This window comes from Rhinolophus sinicus, chromosome 4 (assembly GCF_057876585.1).
Source record: "Rhinolophus sinicus isolate RSI-liver-muscle chromosome 4, RSI-T2T, whole genome shotgun sequence".
Classification (NCBI taxonomy): domain Eukaryota; kingdom Metazoa; phylum Chordata; class Mammalia; order Chiroptera; family Rhinolophidae; genus Rhinolophus; species Rhinolophus sinicus.
Window position 1 is genome coordinate 68,386,239 of NC_142504.1, and position 15,058 is coordinate 68,401,296.

General features: G+C 38.5%; 1 protein-coding gene across 17 annotated transcripts in view; it reads right to left on the bottom strand.

Annotated features, from left to right (window-relative positions):
* Positions 1–15,058, bottom strand: part of PTPRM (protein tyrosine phosphatase receptor type M) — an 808,815-nt gene that overhangs the window by 166,132 nt on the left and 627,625 nt on the right. For all 17 annotated transcript variants that reach the window (XM_019755757.3, XM_019755755.3, XM_074340349.2 and 14 more), the window contains one exon: positions 14,283–14,470. In XM_019755757.3, coding sequence (XP_019611316.1) covers positions 14,283–14,470 — 188 coding nt within the window. The remainder of the gene's footprint in view (positions 1–14,282; positions 14,471–15,058) is intronic.

The following is a 15,058-nucleotide window of genomic DNA, read 5'->3' on the forward strand; positions in this document are numbered from 1 at the left end:
CCATGGATAAGGAAAGGACACCTCTAGACAAAGGCATCGAATATAACATTGTGCTTGCATTTAACAAAACCAGCTGTTTTACTTAGAAAACAGAGGGAAGGATGAGAGAGGAAAATATATAGCCCATACATTAAAAAAAATTCTACATATTTAAAGAAAATCCAGATTCCTTAGGAAAAAAAAAAAGGATACTTGTATTTAAGCCTGAGATTCTGGCATAATATCTCAATTCCCCAATTTAAATTGAACTAAAAAACAATCTCCATGTTCAATGACAAAAGTAATCACCAGTGTTTGTACCCTGGAGAAACACATAGGAGAAAAGTAGATGGGGTAAGCATAGTGTTTTTCTAAATACATTTAGGTAATTACATTGTATTTAGATACACACATAGGTATTTTTTGAAGAGTCGGCTACCAAGAGTTACTCAGGCTTAGAAGACTCAGCTCCAGTAACTGGAAAACAGATTTTTGTGCCCTAGGGCAGTATCGTGAGCTAATGAAACAGTACCATCTGTGTTTCTCAGGATGCCCTACCTGGGAGGAGTTTTAAATTGCTGTCCTTCCTTTAATTTTACAATGATAGCAAAACATATTTTTTCAGAATCACATGCCTGTTTTCCCACTTAAGGTTAATGGTCTTTCTGCTTAGATCACCAAAGAGACGGTGGATCAGTTAAAAAACTGAGGACCAAAGAAGGCCTTTTGGGGACTAGAGAGGGAAGGAAATTCACTTTCCAACCCTGCAGGGCCACCAGGGTGTTGTGGACCGCCCTCCTGTCTCAGTTTGTATTGCAGTGGGAGCAGCTTACAGCTGTAACGCAGAAGGAACGGTGAGAAGTGTTCCTTGTTGATTCAGGGCAGAGCTGCAGTGTCATGGCCGATCTCCCTTTCTGACTCCAGGTGATAAAGGCCCAGAAGTCTGCAGCGGCAGGACAGCTCAGTCCTACACTGTTTTCCTTGAGTGCAGCTACCTTCTTTTTTTTATTTTTGGTAAACGCACAGATTTTCCCTAAGGGGTTAGCACAAACTGCTTTTTGCTTGCTGGGGGAAAAAAAAAAAGGAAACAGCTCCTCTTTTTCAACAAAGTAAACAAACTTGCCCTTTCCACTTGGTCTTTCTCCAGAGATCCCTGCTCCGCTCTCCACTGACAACATGCCATTTTCTGTTCAATTCAGCATGTTTACTTTTTTATTGTGATTCATGTCTGAGTTTCTTTTGAATCAAATTATTGCATTTCCCTGGAGAGATATGCCATATGACCATCCTGTTAAAACAAAATCAAATACAAAATTTGCACTGAGCGCTGTTCTGTCTTATCCCCACCACGTTTTCCCTTTTGTTTGGACACTCTTGTGTTGTGTACTTGAGCAGTAATGAATCTTCCCAGTGTTTAGGCCAATTTTCAGACACTTCTGTTTTGGAAAAGATAAAGATGAGCTGGTTGAAACACTGTCAACAGAAAAAAAGTCACTATTTTGCAATTTAGATGGTTGGTCTTCCCAATATACATAGATTGAAGAAAACCAGAAAGACAGACTGGATGATTATGCTGAGTCACCGTAGCAACTAGAGACTTTCTTGATATTTTATCCCCAGATATGCGTTAGTATTGAAATAACTTACTGCTTCAGTAAGTGTTGAAGGCAAGCATTCCATAGCATTTTTTGAGCAGAGACAGAGGAATGCAATTCATGTCATACATTTTCGGTAATACATTTTCCCTCTCCCCTTTATTTTTTGGGTGTTGATTATCTTTCAATCAATTCCTGTGTGCCTTACATAAGTAATGTTTAAAAATCTCCATCCAAGTACAGCAACAAGACTCATGTTATCTGAGTGTTTCTTCTCTTCCCATGGCTTCCAGAATGATGTCCAAGCTCTTCCATAGGACACACGGGGCCCTTTGATTGGAGTCCTGACTGTCTGCATCTGCCAACCCCTCCTAGGATTCACGCCAATTTCCCAGTGCACTCCATTCTCTTGTTTTTGTGTCTGTCTACCTGGAATCTGTCCTCTCGCACCTTTTCTTAGCCAACTCCCACTCCTCCTTCAAGGAAAAAGTCATCCTTGTCCAGTCTTGCACCCTAAACCAGCTCAGGTGCCGCCCAGCGGCCTCTGCAAATCTCTCTTGTGGGGTTGAACCCCTGACGCAATTGCTACGTGGCTGCTTCCTCCTGCAGAGTGAGCTTCTTGAGGACAGGGCATGTGGGTCTCCTCTGTATGCCCAGAACCGAGCTCTGTGTCTGATTCACAGCATGAGCTTACTGTTCTCTAGTGCCTTAATGAGTGCAACTTATTAAACTTCTGCTAAATCCTACCTTGTCAACGATACCAGTATATATATATATATATATATATATATATATATATATATATATATATATATATGAAGAGCATTCTCTGGTCTACAGTTACACCGTTCCTTAGGACTTTCCTAACTTACGAGGTCGGACAATTAAGTTTGGAAACTCATCCTAGAGAAAGTGCTCCATACCTCCTTGATGAATATCACTATAGTCACCTTTGAAATACTCCCCTTGGGAAGCTATGCACCGACGCCAGCGCCTAGACCACCCTTCAAAGCAATTTTGGAACTCTTTTTCTGGAATGGTCATCAGAGCTGTCGTTGTATTACGCTTGATATCCTGAATGTCATCCAAATGTCTTCCTTTTAAGATTTCCTTTATCTTCGGGTAAAGAAAGAAGTCACTGGGGGCCAGATCAGGTGAGTAGGGAGGGTGTTCCAATCAGTTATTTGTTTTCTGGCTAAAAAGTTCTCAAAGACAGTGCCATGTGAGCTGGTGCATTGTCGTGATGCAAGAGCCATGAATTCTGGGTGAAAAGTTCAGGTCATTTTCATCTAATGTTTTCACACAGCCTTTTCAGCACTTGCAAATTGTAAACTTGGTTAACTGTTTGTCCAGTTGGTACAAATGCATAATGAATAATCCCTCTGATATCAAAAAAGGTTAGCAACATCGTTGCAACAAGTTCACGAACTTAATTGTCATACATCATAGATATGAAAATACTATTTTAGCAATCAAAGGTGATAGCATATATTTAAAAATACTTATTTTTTCAGTTCTCAAAATTTATCCACAGAATAAAACCCACCTAGTTATTTAAGTTACTTTTTAATGGGAGCTTTTCACGGTGTATGATACATGGTAAGGGAATTACCTAGTCTATAGCTGAAGCAAAAATGTACTGAGCCCCTTCCAGACAAGGACTGGTTCACTTTACCCTCAGAGTGCTGAACACAAGAGATGACAGAGATGTATTGAAACCGCAATATGACATAGTTTCCCTATAAAGAAGACGGTGTGAATTTCTGTTCTTGGATCTTATTATTGGTCATTATTTTTCTTTTACTAGGTAACTGGTCAACTGAATATCAGATACAATTCCAGCACTTACGATGCATTAAATGGGTTAATCCTCACACAACCGTATGAGGTTGATACCATAGTTATTCCATTTTACAGATGGTGAAACCGTGGTCCAGAGAGGTTAGGTAATGTTCTAAAGGTCACGGGGCTAGTAGTAGGAAGCAGAGTTGGGTTGGAATACAGGCAGTCTGGCACCAGAGCCTGTGTTCCACACCACAGCCGTTCAGTATTTGCTCTGTGAGGTTCATCCCACACCAGGCAGCCACAGTGTTCCTGACTCGGTGGGGGTTAAAAGGAAGGATGCATACTTCACAGTGCGATTCAAAGAGGTACCTTTGGTTAGAGTTCTAAGAGCCAATTGAACTTTAAAAAAAATAACTGTTTGATGATTTTCCAGATTCATACTAGAATAAATATTCCCTGGGGTTAGAGAATGTAGAGCAGAGTAAATACAGCCTGGGACCTTTCGCTGCCCCGTTAATTCCCATCAGCTTGGCTATACCTCTTAGATCTGAGTTTGTAATTCAGCGACATGTGCAGGCGAGGATGGGGAAGGAAAGACTTCATGCTGGAGGTGAGGCACTCCTTAGCAGGAGTGCCCCTCTCCCTGAAGCCACTGCACAGGTTTACCTGTGTACCAAGATCACTCCTCATGTCCCACTTACTCCATTCTACCATGGTCCTCTTGCCAACATTAGCACCCTACCTCCCGGGGTGGGGGTAGTTAGTAACCTGAAATATACTGAGTGCTAAGATAATTCCCAACAGAATTTGCCATTTCATATTTCTCGCAATAATACCTTTCTAGTTTTTCCTGCTTTTCTCTCTAGTATATGTTCTTTCTTCATTTTTTTCCTTATTTATTTTTTTTAAACTGATAATGGCTTTGGTGTTTAAAAGTATTTACTCCCCTCCAGCTATATTGAGATATAATTGATAAATAACGTTATGCAAGTTTAAGGTGCATAATGTGATGCATTTATATACGTTTCCTTTAAGCAGTCCTCTCTGATCCACTGATTAGCTAGAATGAGAAAAACACTATTTTGAAATGTAATTAATTAATAACATTTTATTTCAAAGTATAACAACTCAATAAAACATCAATTATAATATGCTTAAAATTGGTATAAACTTTCAGTTTGCACTTATAAATCTTATTTCTTCTGGAAATCTGAATAGGGTACATATTTTCCAATATATATATCAGCTATAGTGTTAACAGGAAGTGCCAAGGTAGGTATTTTTAAGCAGTCTATGAAAAATTGGTATCAGGTTATTCTATGAATTGTTATTTGATTCTATAACTAATCTCCTTGACATTAATATCTTTAATAAACATTTGAGCAATATCTGCATTCAGAATATTGGATAGAACTGAGATATCACCTCTGTTCATTAGGCTTATATTTTTTCAATAACCTAATTTTGTCTTTCATAAGATTATTAATGCTTTTGGAAGTCTTACTCTTAATCCTATTAATTCCTAAACTAGCCTTTAAAAGTGCATGGGGACACATGCAAAGGCAGTCAATTATAAGTTAAATTGCTAAAGGTAAATCTAAGAATTTCAAGGTTTCTAAAATGCAGAACTTCATCTGAAAATATTTTCTGGACTTAAATCAAATGCTTAGGGCCTAGTCTGAGTTAGTTTCCTTGGCTTGTAGTCTTCTGAACTGAGGTTATTGGCAACACATGAGAATGCACATGTCAGCAGACAGAGTGTGTCTATTTGTGTGCGATGGACCAAAGATCTAGTCTTAAAAGGCTAGCTATCACAGTGGCATGGTTCTCAGTGCTGTAATGAATCTTTGGTCATTAAGCTCAGACATGAAGCTCAACCCAAGACAACACAGCATGTGGGACATAAAATGAAGTATCATGAGTGTTCCTCTAAGAGGAGAAAGAAGCAGAGTTTGAAACTCGTAGGATATTGAGATGGTAGAAACTCATTTCAAACATACTCTCATTCCTAGATGGTGGATTAGGTAAATGCTATGACTGATGCCTGCCAGGATCACATCACAATTACAACTAAATAATAGAACCATCAACATCAAGGATCATCTGAAGACTAGCTGAACAGAATCCCTATAACTAAGGATATAAAGAAGAGGCCACATCAAGACTGGTGGGAGGGGTGGAGACATGAAATGGGCTGACCTGAAACCCACAGGTAGTGGTTGAGCACTGGGCGGGACACCTCAGTGGTGGATTTCCCTCTGAAGAGGGAGGGGAAGGGTCCCAGCCCCGTACCGCGCACCACAGCCCAGGGATCCTGTGTCAGGAAGAGGAATTCCTACAACATCTGGCAGTGAAAAGCAGCAAGAACTCTGTCCATCTATACTGGTGAGATGGAAAGTGGCTAGAAATCCAGACATCCTCTTGAAGAGCTTGTGCATAGATTCACTCACTTGCAAACACTCAACTGCTCTCGAGTGGAGGGGTGGCAACTCAAGAGGTGCTAGAGACATACAGGGAAAGACAGATTGTGTAGCCTTGTGGCGAGGGCTTTGTCCCTATGTGGAGCCTTCCTCATGTGTAGCCTATAGGAGGGCACCATCTTTTCTTTGTTGAACCCTCCCCCAAAAGGGCCAAATCCGAGACTACATTGGTCTGATAAAATCTGTGCATGCGCACCAGAGGCCCTGGGTCCCTGCCCCACCCTGCAAGTGTTGCATCATCCTGAGTACTCTCACCTCCTGGGCCCACCCCACTCTACAAGATGCAAAAGCCTTTCATAGCAGCAGATGGCCCACGGTGGCCTGGTGAACTCTTAGTGTGGGCAGTTAATCACAACTTGAGCTGCAGCCTCTGTTGGGTAGCTCTCGGGGATCTGCAGGCCTAAGGCGAGCAGTGGCTCACTGCAGTGTTCTCAGGGCATTTTGCAAGGTGTTCAAGGGCCTAGCACTGGTGCAAGAACTGACTCTGCATTGGATTTGTGAAGACAACAGCCCACACCCCGTGACTTCTTGGAACCTTGCCCCAACCAGCTGGGGCTGCATCGCCAGGGGCACTCTCAACACCGGGTCAACTAGTACGGCTGAAACCTAAGGAGGCTCTTTCAACAACTGAGCCTTATGGGCAGCCAGCCAGTGGCAAAAGGCTTAGGGGGACCCTGGGACTTCTGTTAAGCTACCCCAGGCCCAATACTAGTGGCAGCCAGCCTCAGATCACAGAGAGGCCACCCCACATGCCGCCAGGTCCAGCACAGGCAGCAACCAAATATAGCTTTGTGACTCCTGTGAGGTAGCCCTGGGCCGGTCACAGGCAAGGCTGAAATTGGCCTGCATGGAAGCCCTTCCCAAGAGATACCAGAAACAATGCACCCCAAGGCTGGCTTCAGACCCCACAGAGCATTACCCAATTGGCCCCACAAGTGGCACCCAAAGCGTGGTTTCAACAGGCACAAGAGCCTGCTGGGGCAAATACCCCTGTGAGGGGTCAGCCCCCATCAACAGCTCATACATTGTGGGCATAGTCAATCCTCACAGTCAGTCAGCCTTGGAATCAGTCCCACCTACTGATGTGCCAAAAGCAATCAAGCCTCAGTTATAGTAGGAGAATACAAAGAACACACACTAGGGATACTCCTAGAACACATGCACAGGTGAATAGGGAGACTGGTCTACTGGATCACATAGCCCAATCAACATAATATACAGAAGCAAACACAGAGAGGCAGCCAGAATGAGGAAACAAAGAAACATGTCCCAAATAAAAGAATAGGAGAAACTTCCAGAAACAGAACTAAATGAAATGGAGGCAACCAATCTACCAGAGGCAGAGTTTAAAACACTGGTTTTAAGAATGCTTAAGGAAGAACTTCAACAAAGAGATAGTAAGCATAAAGAAGGACATAGAAACCATAAAAAAAGAACAGTCAGGAATAAGAAATCAATAACTGAAATGAACAATACATTAGAAGGAATCAACAGCAGGTTAGCTAAAGCATAGGATCATATCAGTTATTTAGAAGACAAAGTAGCAGAAAACACTCAATCGGAATAAAAAGAAAAACAAAATAAAACAAAGATAGTTTAAAGGACCTTGGGACAACATCAAGCATAACATTTTCATCATAGGACTAACAGAAGAAGAGAGACAGCAAAAGATCAAGAACCTATTTTAAGAAATAATAACTGAAAACTTCCCTAACCAGGTGAAGGAAAGAGACATACATGCCCAGGAAGTGCAGAGGGTCCCAAACAAGATGAACCCAAACAGGCCCACACCAAGACATGTAATAATTAAAATAGCAAAGGTTAAAGACAACGAAGGAATTCTAAAAGCAGCAAGAGAAAGACAATTAGTTGGTTACAAGGGAGCTCCCATAAGACTATCAGCTGATTTCTCTACTGAAACTTTGCAGGCCAAAAGGGAGTGACAGGAAATAGTCAAAGTGATGGAAAAAAGGGCCTACAACCAAGACTACTCTACCCAACAAAGCTACCATTTAAAATTGAAGGAGAGATAAAGAGCTTCCCAGACAAGAAAAAGCCAAAGGAATTCATTACCACCAAGTCACTATTACAGGAAATATTAAAAGGACTTCTTTAAGAAGAAGAAGGGGAAAACAAACAAACAAACAAACAAAAGATCAAGAATATAAATAATACAATGGCAATAACTATGTACCTATCAATAACCACTTTAAATATAAACATAGCAAATGCTCCAGTCAAAAGACATAGGGTAGCTGAATAGATAAGAAAGCAAAACCCATGCATATGCTGTCTGCAAGAGACCCACCTCAGATACAGATAGACTGAAAGTAAACAGATGAAAAAAGTTATCATGCAAATAAAAATGAGAAAAATCTGGGGTAGCAATACTCATATTGGACAAAATAGACTTTAAAACAGACTATTAACAAGAGACAAAGAAAGACATTACGTAATGATAAAGGGGTCAATCCAACAAGAGAACATAACCCTAGTAAACACCTATGCAGCCAACATAGGAGCACCTAAACAGATAAAAAAGTATTGTCAACATAAAGGCAGAGATCAACAGGAACACAAACATAGTAGAGACTTTAACACCCCACTGATAAGAATGGACAGATCTTCCAGACCTAAATCAACAAGGAAACAACAGCCTTAAATGATACACTAGATGAGATGGATTTAATTGATACATTTAGAGCATTTCACCCCAAAGCAGCTGAATATACATTCTTTTCAAGTGCACATGGAATATTTTCCAAGACAGACCATATATTAGGGCACAAAACAAGTCTCAATAAATTTAAGAAGACTAAAATTAAGTGACTTCTCTGAGCACAATGATATGTAACTAGAAATCAATCACAAGAAAAAAACTGAAAAATACACAAACATTAGGAGGCTAAATAACATGCTACTAAATAATGAATGAGTCAGTAATGACATCAAAGAATAATTCAAAAGATACCTTGAGACAAACAAAAATAAAAACACAATGACCCCAAATCTATGAGGTCCTTCAAAAGCAGTCCTACAGGGAAATTCACAGCAATGCAGGCCTACCTCGAGAAACAAGAGAAATCTCAAATAAATAGTCTAACTTTACACCTAAGGGAACTGGAAAAAGAATAGCAAACAAAGCCCAAAGTGAGTACAAGGAAGAAAATAATAAAGATTAGAGAGGAAATAAACAAAATAGAAGCTAAAAAAAAATCAATACAAAAGAGCAATGGAACCAAATGCTGGTTTTTTGAAAAGATAAACAAAACTGACAAATCTTTAATGAGATCCATCAAGAAAAAAAAGAGAGAGGATCGAAATAAATAAAATCAGAAGGGAAAGAAAAGTGACAAATAGATATAAAAAATACAAAAAAAAATTAGGAAAATACTATATGCCAACAAATTGGACAATCTGGAAAAAATGGATAAATTCCTGGAAGCATATAACTTTCTAAGGCTGAATCAAGAAAAAACAGAAAATCTGAACTGACCGATTACTACTAATGAAATTGAATTGGTAATCAACAAGCTCCCAACAAACAAAAATCCTGGATGAGAGGATCTCACAGGTGAATTTTACCAAACATTCAAAAAAGAACTAACACCTATTCTTCTCAAACTATTCCAAAAAATTCAAGAGCAGGGAAGGATCCCAAACTCATTTTATGAGGACACCATTACCCTGATTTCAAAACCAGACAAAGACATTACAACAAACGAAAACTATAGGGAGATATCCCTAATGAACATAGATGTAAAAATCTTCAAGAAAATACAGCAAATCAAATTCAGCAATACATTAAAAAGATCATATACCACAATCAAGTGGGATTCATTTCTGGTATGCAAGGTTGGTTGAATATCCGCAAATCAATTAATGTGATACACCATATAAACAAAATGAAAAATAAAAATCATATGATCATATGCAGGAAAAGTGCAGGAATAGATGCAGGAAAAGTGACTGACATAATTGAACACCCATTTATGATAAAAACTCTCAGAAAAATAGGAATAGAGGGAATATATCTCAACATAGTAAAGGCCACATATGACAATCCCTCAGCTAATATCATACTTAATGGGGAAAAGCTAAAAGCATTCTCCTTAAGATCAGGAACAAGACAAGGATTTCCACTTTCACCACTTTTATTAAACATACTGCTGGATGTCCTAGCCACTGCAATCTGACAAGAAATAAAATGCACCCAAATTGGAAAGGAGGAAGTAAAACTGTCATTCCTTGCAGATGACATGGTATTATATATAGAAACCCCAAAGATTCCACCAAATAACTATTAGAACTGATAAATGAATTTAGTAAAGTAGCAGCATACAAAATTAATACTTAGAAATCAGTTACATTTTTATACACCAATAATAAACTATCAGAAAGAGAAATTAAGAAAACAATGCCATTTACAATTGCATATAAAAAAATACATAGGAAAAAATTTAACCAAGGAAATAAAAGACTTCTACTCAGAAAATTATAAGACATTGATGAAAGAAATTAAAGAAGATATAAATAAATGGAAACATACACTATGCTCATGGATAGGAAGAATTAATATAGTTAAAATTTCCACACTACTCAAAGAAATCTATAGATTCAATGCAGTCCCTACCAATAAATGATTGGATAAAGAAGATGTGGTACATATATACAATGGAAAATTACTTTGCCATAAGAAAAGTTGAAATATTGCCATTTGCGACAACATGGATGGATCCTGAGATTATCATGCTAAGCAAAACTGGTCAGACAGAAAAGTCAAGAAACATATAACTTCACTCATATGTGGGATATAAAACTGAAAGCAACAAACAAACAAGACAAACAAAGAAACAAACACTGATAGACACAGACAACAGTTTAGTGGTTATCAGGGGTAAATGGGGGAGGGGTGTGGTAGAAGAGGGAAAAGGGGTTCAAATACATGGTGACGGAAGAAGTGACTCTGGTAGGTGAACATAGAATGCAATATATAGATGATGTATTATGGAAATGTACACTTGAAAACTACATCATTTTACTAACCAATGTCACCCCAATACATTTAATAAAAATTTAAAAAAAAAGAAAAAATACCAATGGCATTTTTCACAGAATTAGAACAAATAATCCTAAAATTTATATGGAACTGTAAAAGATCGCGGATATCCATGAAAATCCTGAGAAAGAAGAACAAAGCTGGGAGGTATCGTGCTACCTGATATCAAATTATACTACACGCCCATAGTAATCAAAACAGCATGGTATTGGCATTAAAAACAGACACATAGATCAATGGAACAGACTAGAGAGCCAAGAAATAAATCCATGCCTATATCGTCATTTAATCTGTGACAAAGGAAGCAAGAATATACATTGGGGTAAAGACTGTCTATTCAATAAAGGGTGCTGGGGAAACTGGACAGATACATGCAAAAAAGGAAATTGGAACACCTTCTTATGCCGTATACAAGAAGAAACTGAAAATGGATTAAAGCCTTAAATGTAAGACCTGAAACCATAAAACTCCTAGGAGAAATTATAGGAGGTAAACTCTCAGATGTTACCCTTAGTAATATTTTAACTGATCTATCTCCTTAGGCAAGGGAAACAAAAGAAAAAGTATACAAATGGGACTACATCAAACTGAAAAGTTTTTTCACAGCAAAGGAAACCACCAACAAAATGAAAAGACATCTGACTGAATGGAAGAAGAAATTTTCCAATGATACATCTGATAAGAAGTTAATATCCAAAATTTATAAAAATCTCATAGAACTCAGTACTCACACACGCACACAAGAAATAATCTAATTAAAAATGGGCAGAGGACCTGAATAGACATTTCTCCAAAAAGGAAATACAGATGGCCAACAGACATAAGAAAAGATGCTCAACATCACTAATTATCACATAGATGATGTGATGATACAAACCACAATGAGATATCATCTCACACCTGTCAGAATGGCCATCATTAATAAATCAACAAACAAATGTTGACGAGGATGTGGAGAAAAGGGAACCCTCGTGCACTGTTGGTAAGATTGCAAATCCTACCACTATGGAAAACATACGGAGGATCCTCAAAAATTAAAAATAGAACTATCTTATCACCCACCAATTCCACTTCTGGGTATTTATGCCAAGAAATTCAAAACACTAATTTGAAAAGATATATGCACTCCTATGTTTACTGCAGCACTATTCACAATAGCCAAGATAGGAAAGCAACTTAAGTGCCCATCAATAGACAATTGGATAAAGAAAATGTGATATATATATATATATATATATATATATATATATATATATATATATATATATATATATATATATATATATATGAGTACTTTACTATGAAAAAGAATGAAATCTTACCATTGGCAGCAATATGGATGGACCTAAAGGGTATTACGCTAAGTGAAATAAGTCAGACTGAGGAAGACAAATATGATATGATCTCACTTATGTGTGGAATCTAAAGAACAGAACAAATGAACAAACAAAACAAATAGACTGCCAGATACAGAAAACAAACTGATAGTTGCTAGAAAGGAGGGGTGTTTGGGGGATGGGTGAGAAAGGTGAAGGGATTAGGAAACACAAATTGGTAGTTACAAAATAGTTCTGGGGATGTGAAATATAATATGAGAAATATAATCAATGATATTGTAAAAAATATGTAAAGTGTCTGACTTATCAGGGGAATCACTTAATAAATTATATAAATGTCTAACCACTCTGCTGTACACCTGAAACTAATATAAAATAATACTGAATGTCAAATGAAAAAAAAGTTATGGGATGTAAAGTATAGTACAGGAAATATAATCAATGGTATTGTAATAGCTATATACAGTGTGAGATGGGAAGTAGACTTGTTGGGGTTATCACTTTGTGAGGTGTGTAAATGTCTAACCACTATGCTGTTTTGTATACATGAAACTAATTAAAAAAAAGAGGCCAGAGACTGGAAACAGCAGAGGCTTGCTCTCTCTGTTGCTGGTATTAAAGAAGTAAGCTTCCATGAATTCTGTCAACCACATGAGGGTGTTTGCAAGCAGATCCTTCCCTAGTCAAACCTCTAGCTAAGAACAAGCTATTAGGTTTTGAGTCATATTTAGAAAGACTTTCCCTATTCTAAGAGTATAAAAATTTTCCCCACGTCTTTTTCTAGAATTTTTGAACTTTTGTTTTTCTACATTTAAAAATCTTTGATCCATTTGGAATTTAATTTGGCTTCAGGTATGAGGTATGGATAAGTTTATTTTCCAGATGACTACCCAGGTATCTTAATATTTCTTATTTAGCAGTCTAACTTATTCCCTCCCAACCCCAGTCTGAGAGCCTAATTTTTTTTCAAGAATTCTCTTATATATTTGGATTATCTTTTAATATTTTGGTAGCATTATTTCTTGAATGTAATTTGATACATTATTTCTTTGAACACTTTACAGGGGCGTTATTTCTTAGAAGTCAGAAATTTCACATTATTTATCTTTGTATCTCCATCACTTAGACCATTGTTTAGATTGGGGTATAGTAGACTCTCGGTAAAGGCTTGCTGAATGCATGAAAAAAAGTACTCTCCTTCCAGACAAGATGTTTTCCAACTGTGAGCTAGTCAGGTAGACAGATGATGAGAAATACATTCTAAGATTAAAAAAAACACATATCTATATAATACTATTTTTTTCCTATAAGCACTGTACTTTATCTTCATCAATGACTGTGAATTGACTTTAATAAGGTAAAAAGAGAAATCCACCCCCCCTCATGTGTACACTCAAATCATGGTGGACTTTTTTGAATCAGACTTCTTCAAATCAATTCTATTCTTTTTTCAGTTCTTGAATAACTTTTCAACAGAACTAGTTAATGAGAGGCTGTGAAAGGGGTGAGTCCTAAATTTTATATAGGGTCAGAGAATATCGCTGCTCCTGGAAATGCCCCTGAAAACTGTCTGTACTAGATCCCACGATGGCAACATGCTCTCTGGGCGGACGGGACAATAACAGCTGTCAAAGCCATGACACTAGCCAGTCACTCTAATCTCCAACACATGACATCACTGGTTGGTCTATAATTGTTTTAAGTAGACTACTCTAAAATTATTAGGATTTAACAACATAGTTAATTACAGGAAAAGCCAACAAAGTGATCATGAATGGGGAAGAGAGCCTGGTATGCTTCCGTTTTCATTGCATATTCATGCAGAATAAGGAAAAAGGTGAAGGGGCCCTCCTTTTCACATGCAACATATGTTGGTTTCCTGAATCTCACTGCCAGTTGTAAATGGCTCCACGGCTGAAGTACGGTCCCTTTCTGACGGCCCTCATGGGGCCCCACTGGCTGGCTGAGTGAGTTGGGAGCACAGCTCCTGGCATCACGTGAGACCAGGAAGGCAGAGAAGGTACCCTGGTGCAGAGCTCATGCTCACCTCATATTCCTCCTTGAAACCGTAGCCCTCAGCACACTTCATCTGCGTGATGTGTTGAAGCAGGTCTGCCACTCGGATGGCAGGGTGGAGCTGCCCCGTCTGGTAGGGCACATCGGCCGGCTCCCGCTTCTTGTATGTGTGGGACTGCACCAAGCTGCTGGTGTCGCTAGCCATCGTGTGGGTTTCGTCTAGGAGAAGAAGGCATGGAAAAGTGAGGGAGAATTAGCAGGCTATAGCAGAGTCAACGAGAATGCTAAGAAGCTGCTGCTGACATCCCCTGAACCTGCAGCTGCGATAATCCCTACGATGGCTCAGCAAAAAGAAAAGTTAAATGTTTAGAAATTTAAATGGGATTGGCAATACTGATAGGAATGAGGCAGACATTTTTTATTTTTTTATTTTTTTTAACAAAGCAGTCCAAACGATATATTGCTTTCACAAAGCTGGTTGAGAAGAACCCTTTAGCCTTTCGGTGCTAAAGTTTATGGAAGTTTCGGTCTGAAACTTCGTCAAGGCCCGGTGCAAAACCAGTCTTGTGTTGCTAACAATGATTAGTTACCTAGCTTGTATGATGAAGTAAATAAACTCTGTACAAATGTTCTGTGAGCAAAATAAAATTGCACAAAATGGGTTGGCTTATAAAGCGAGCAATGAGGATGTGGACTTGATGCATGAAATCCAAGAAAAGCAGAAAAAGAAAAGGGAACTTGGTTCAATGAGTCACTTTGCATGCTCCAGTATCAGAAAACTTGACAATATATTGTGGACCAACACAT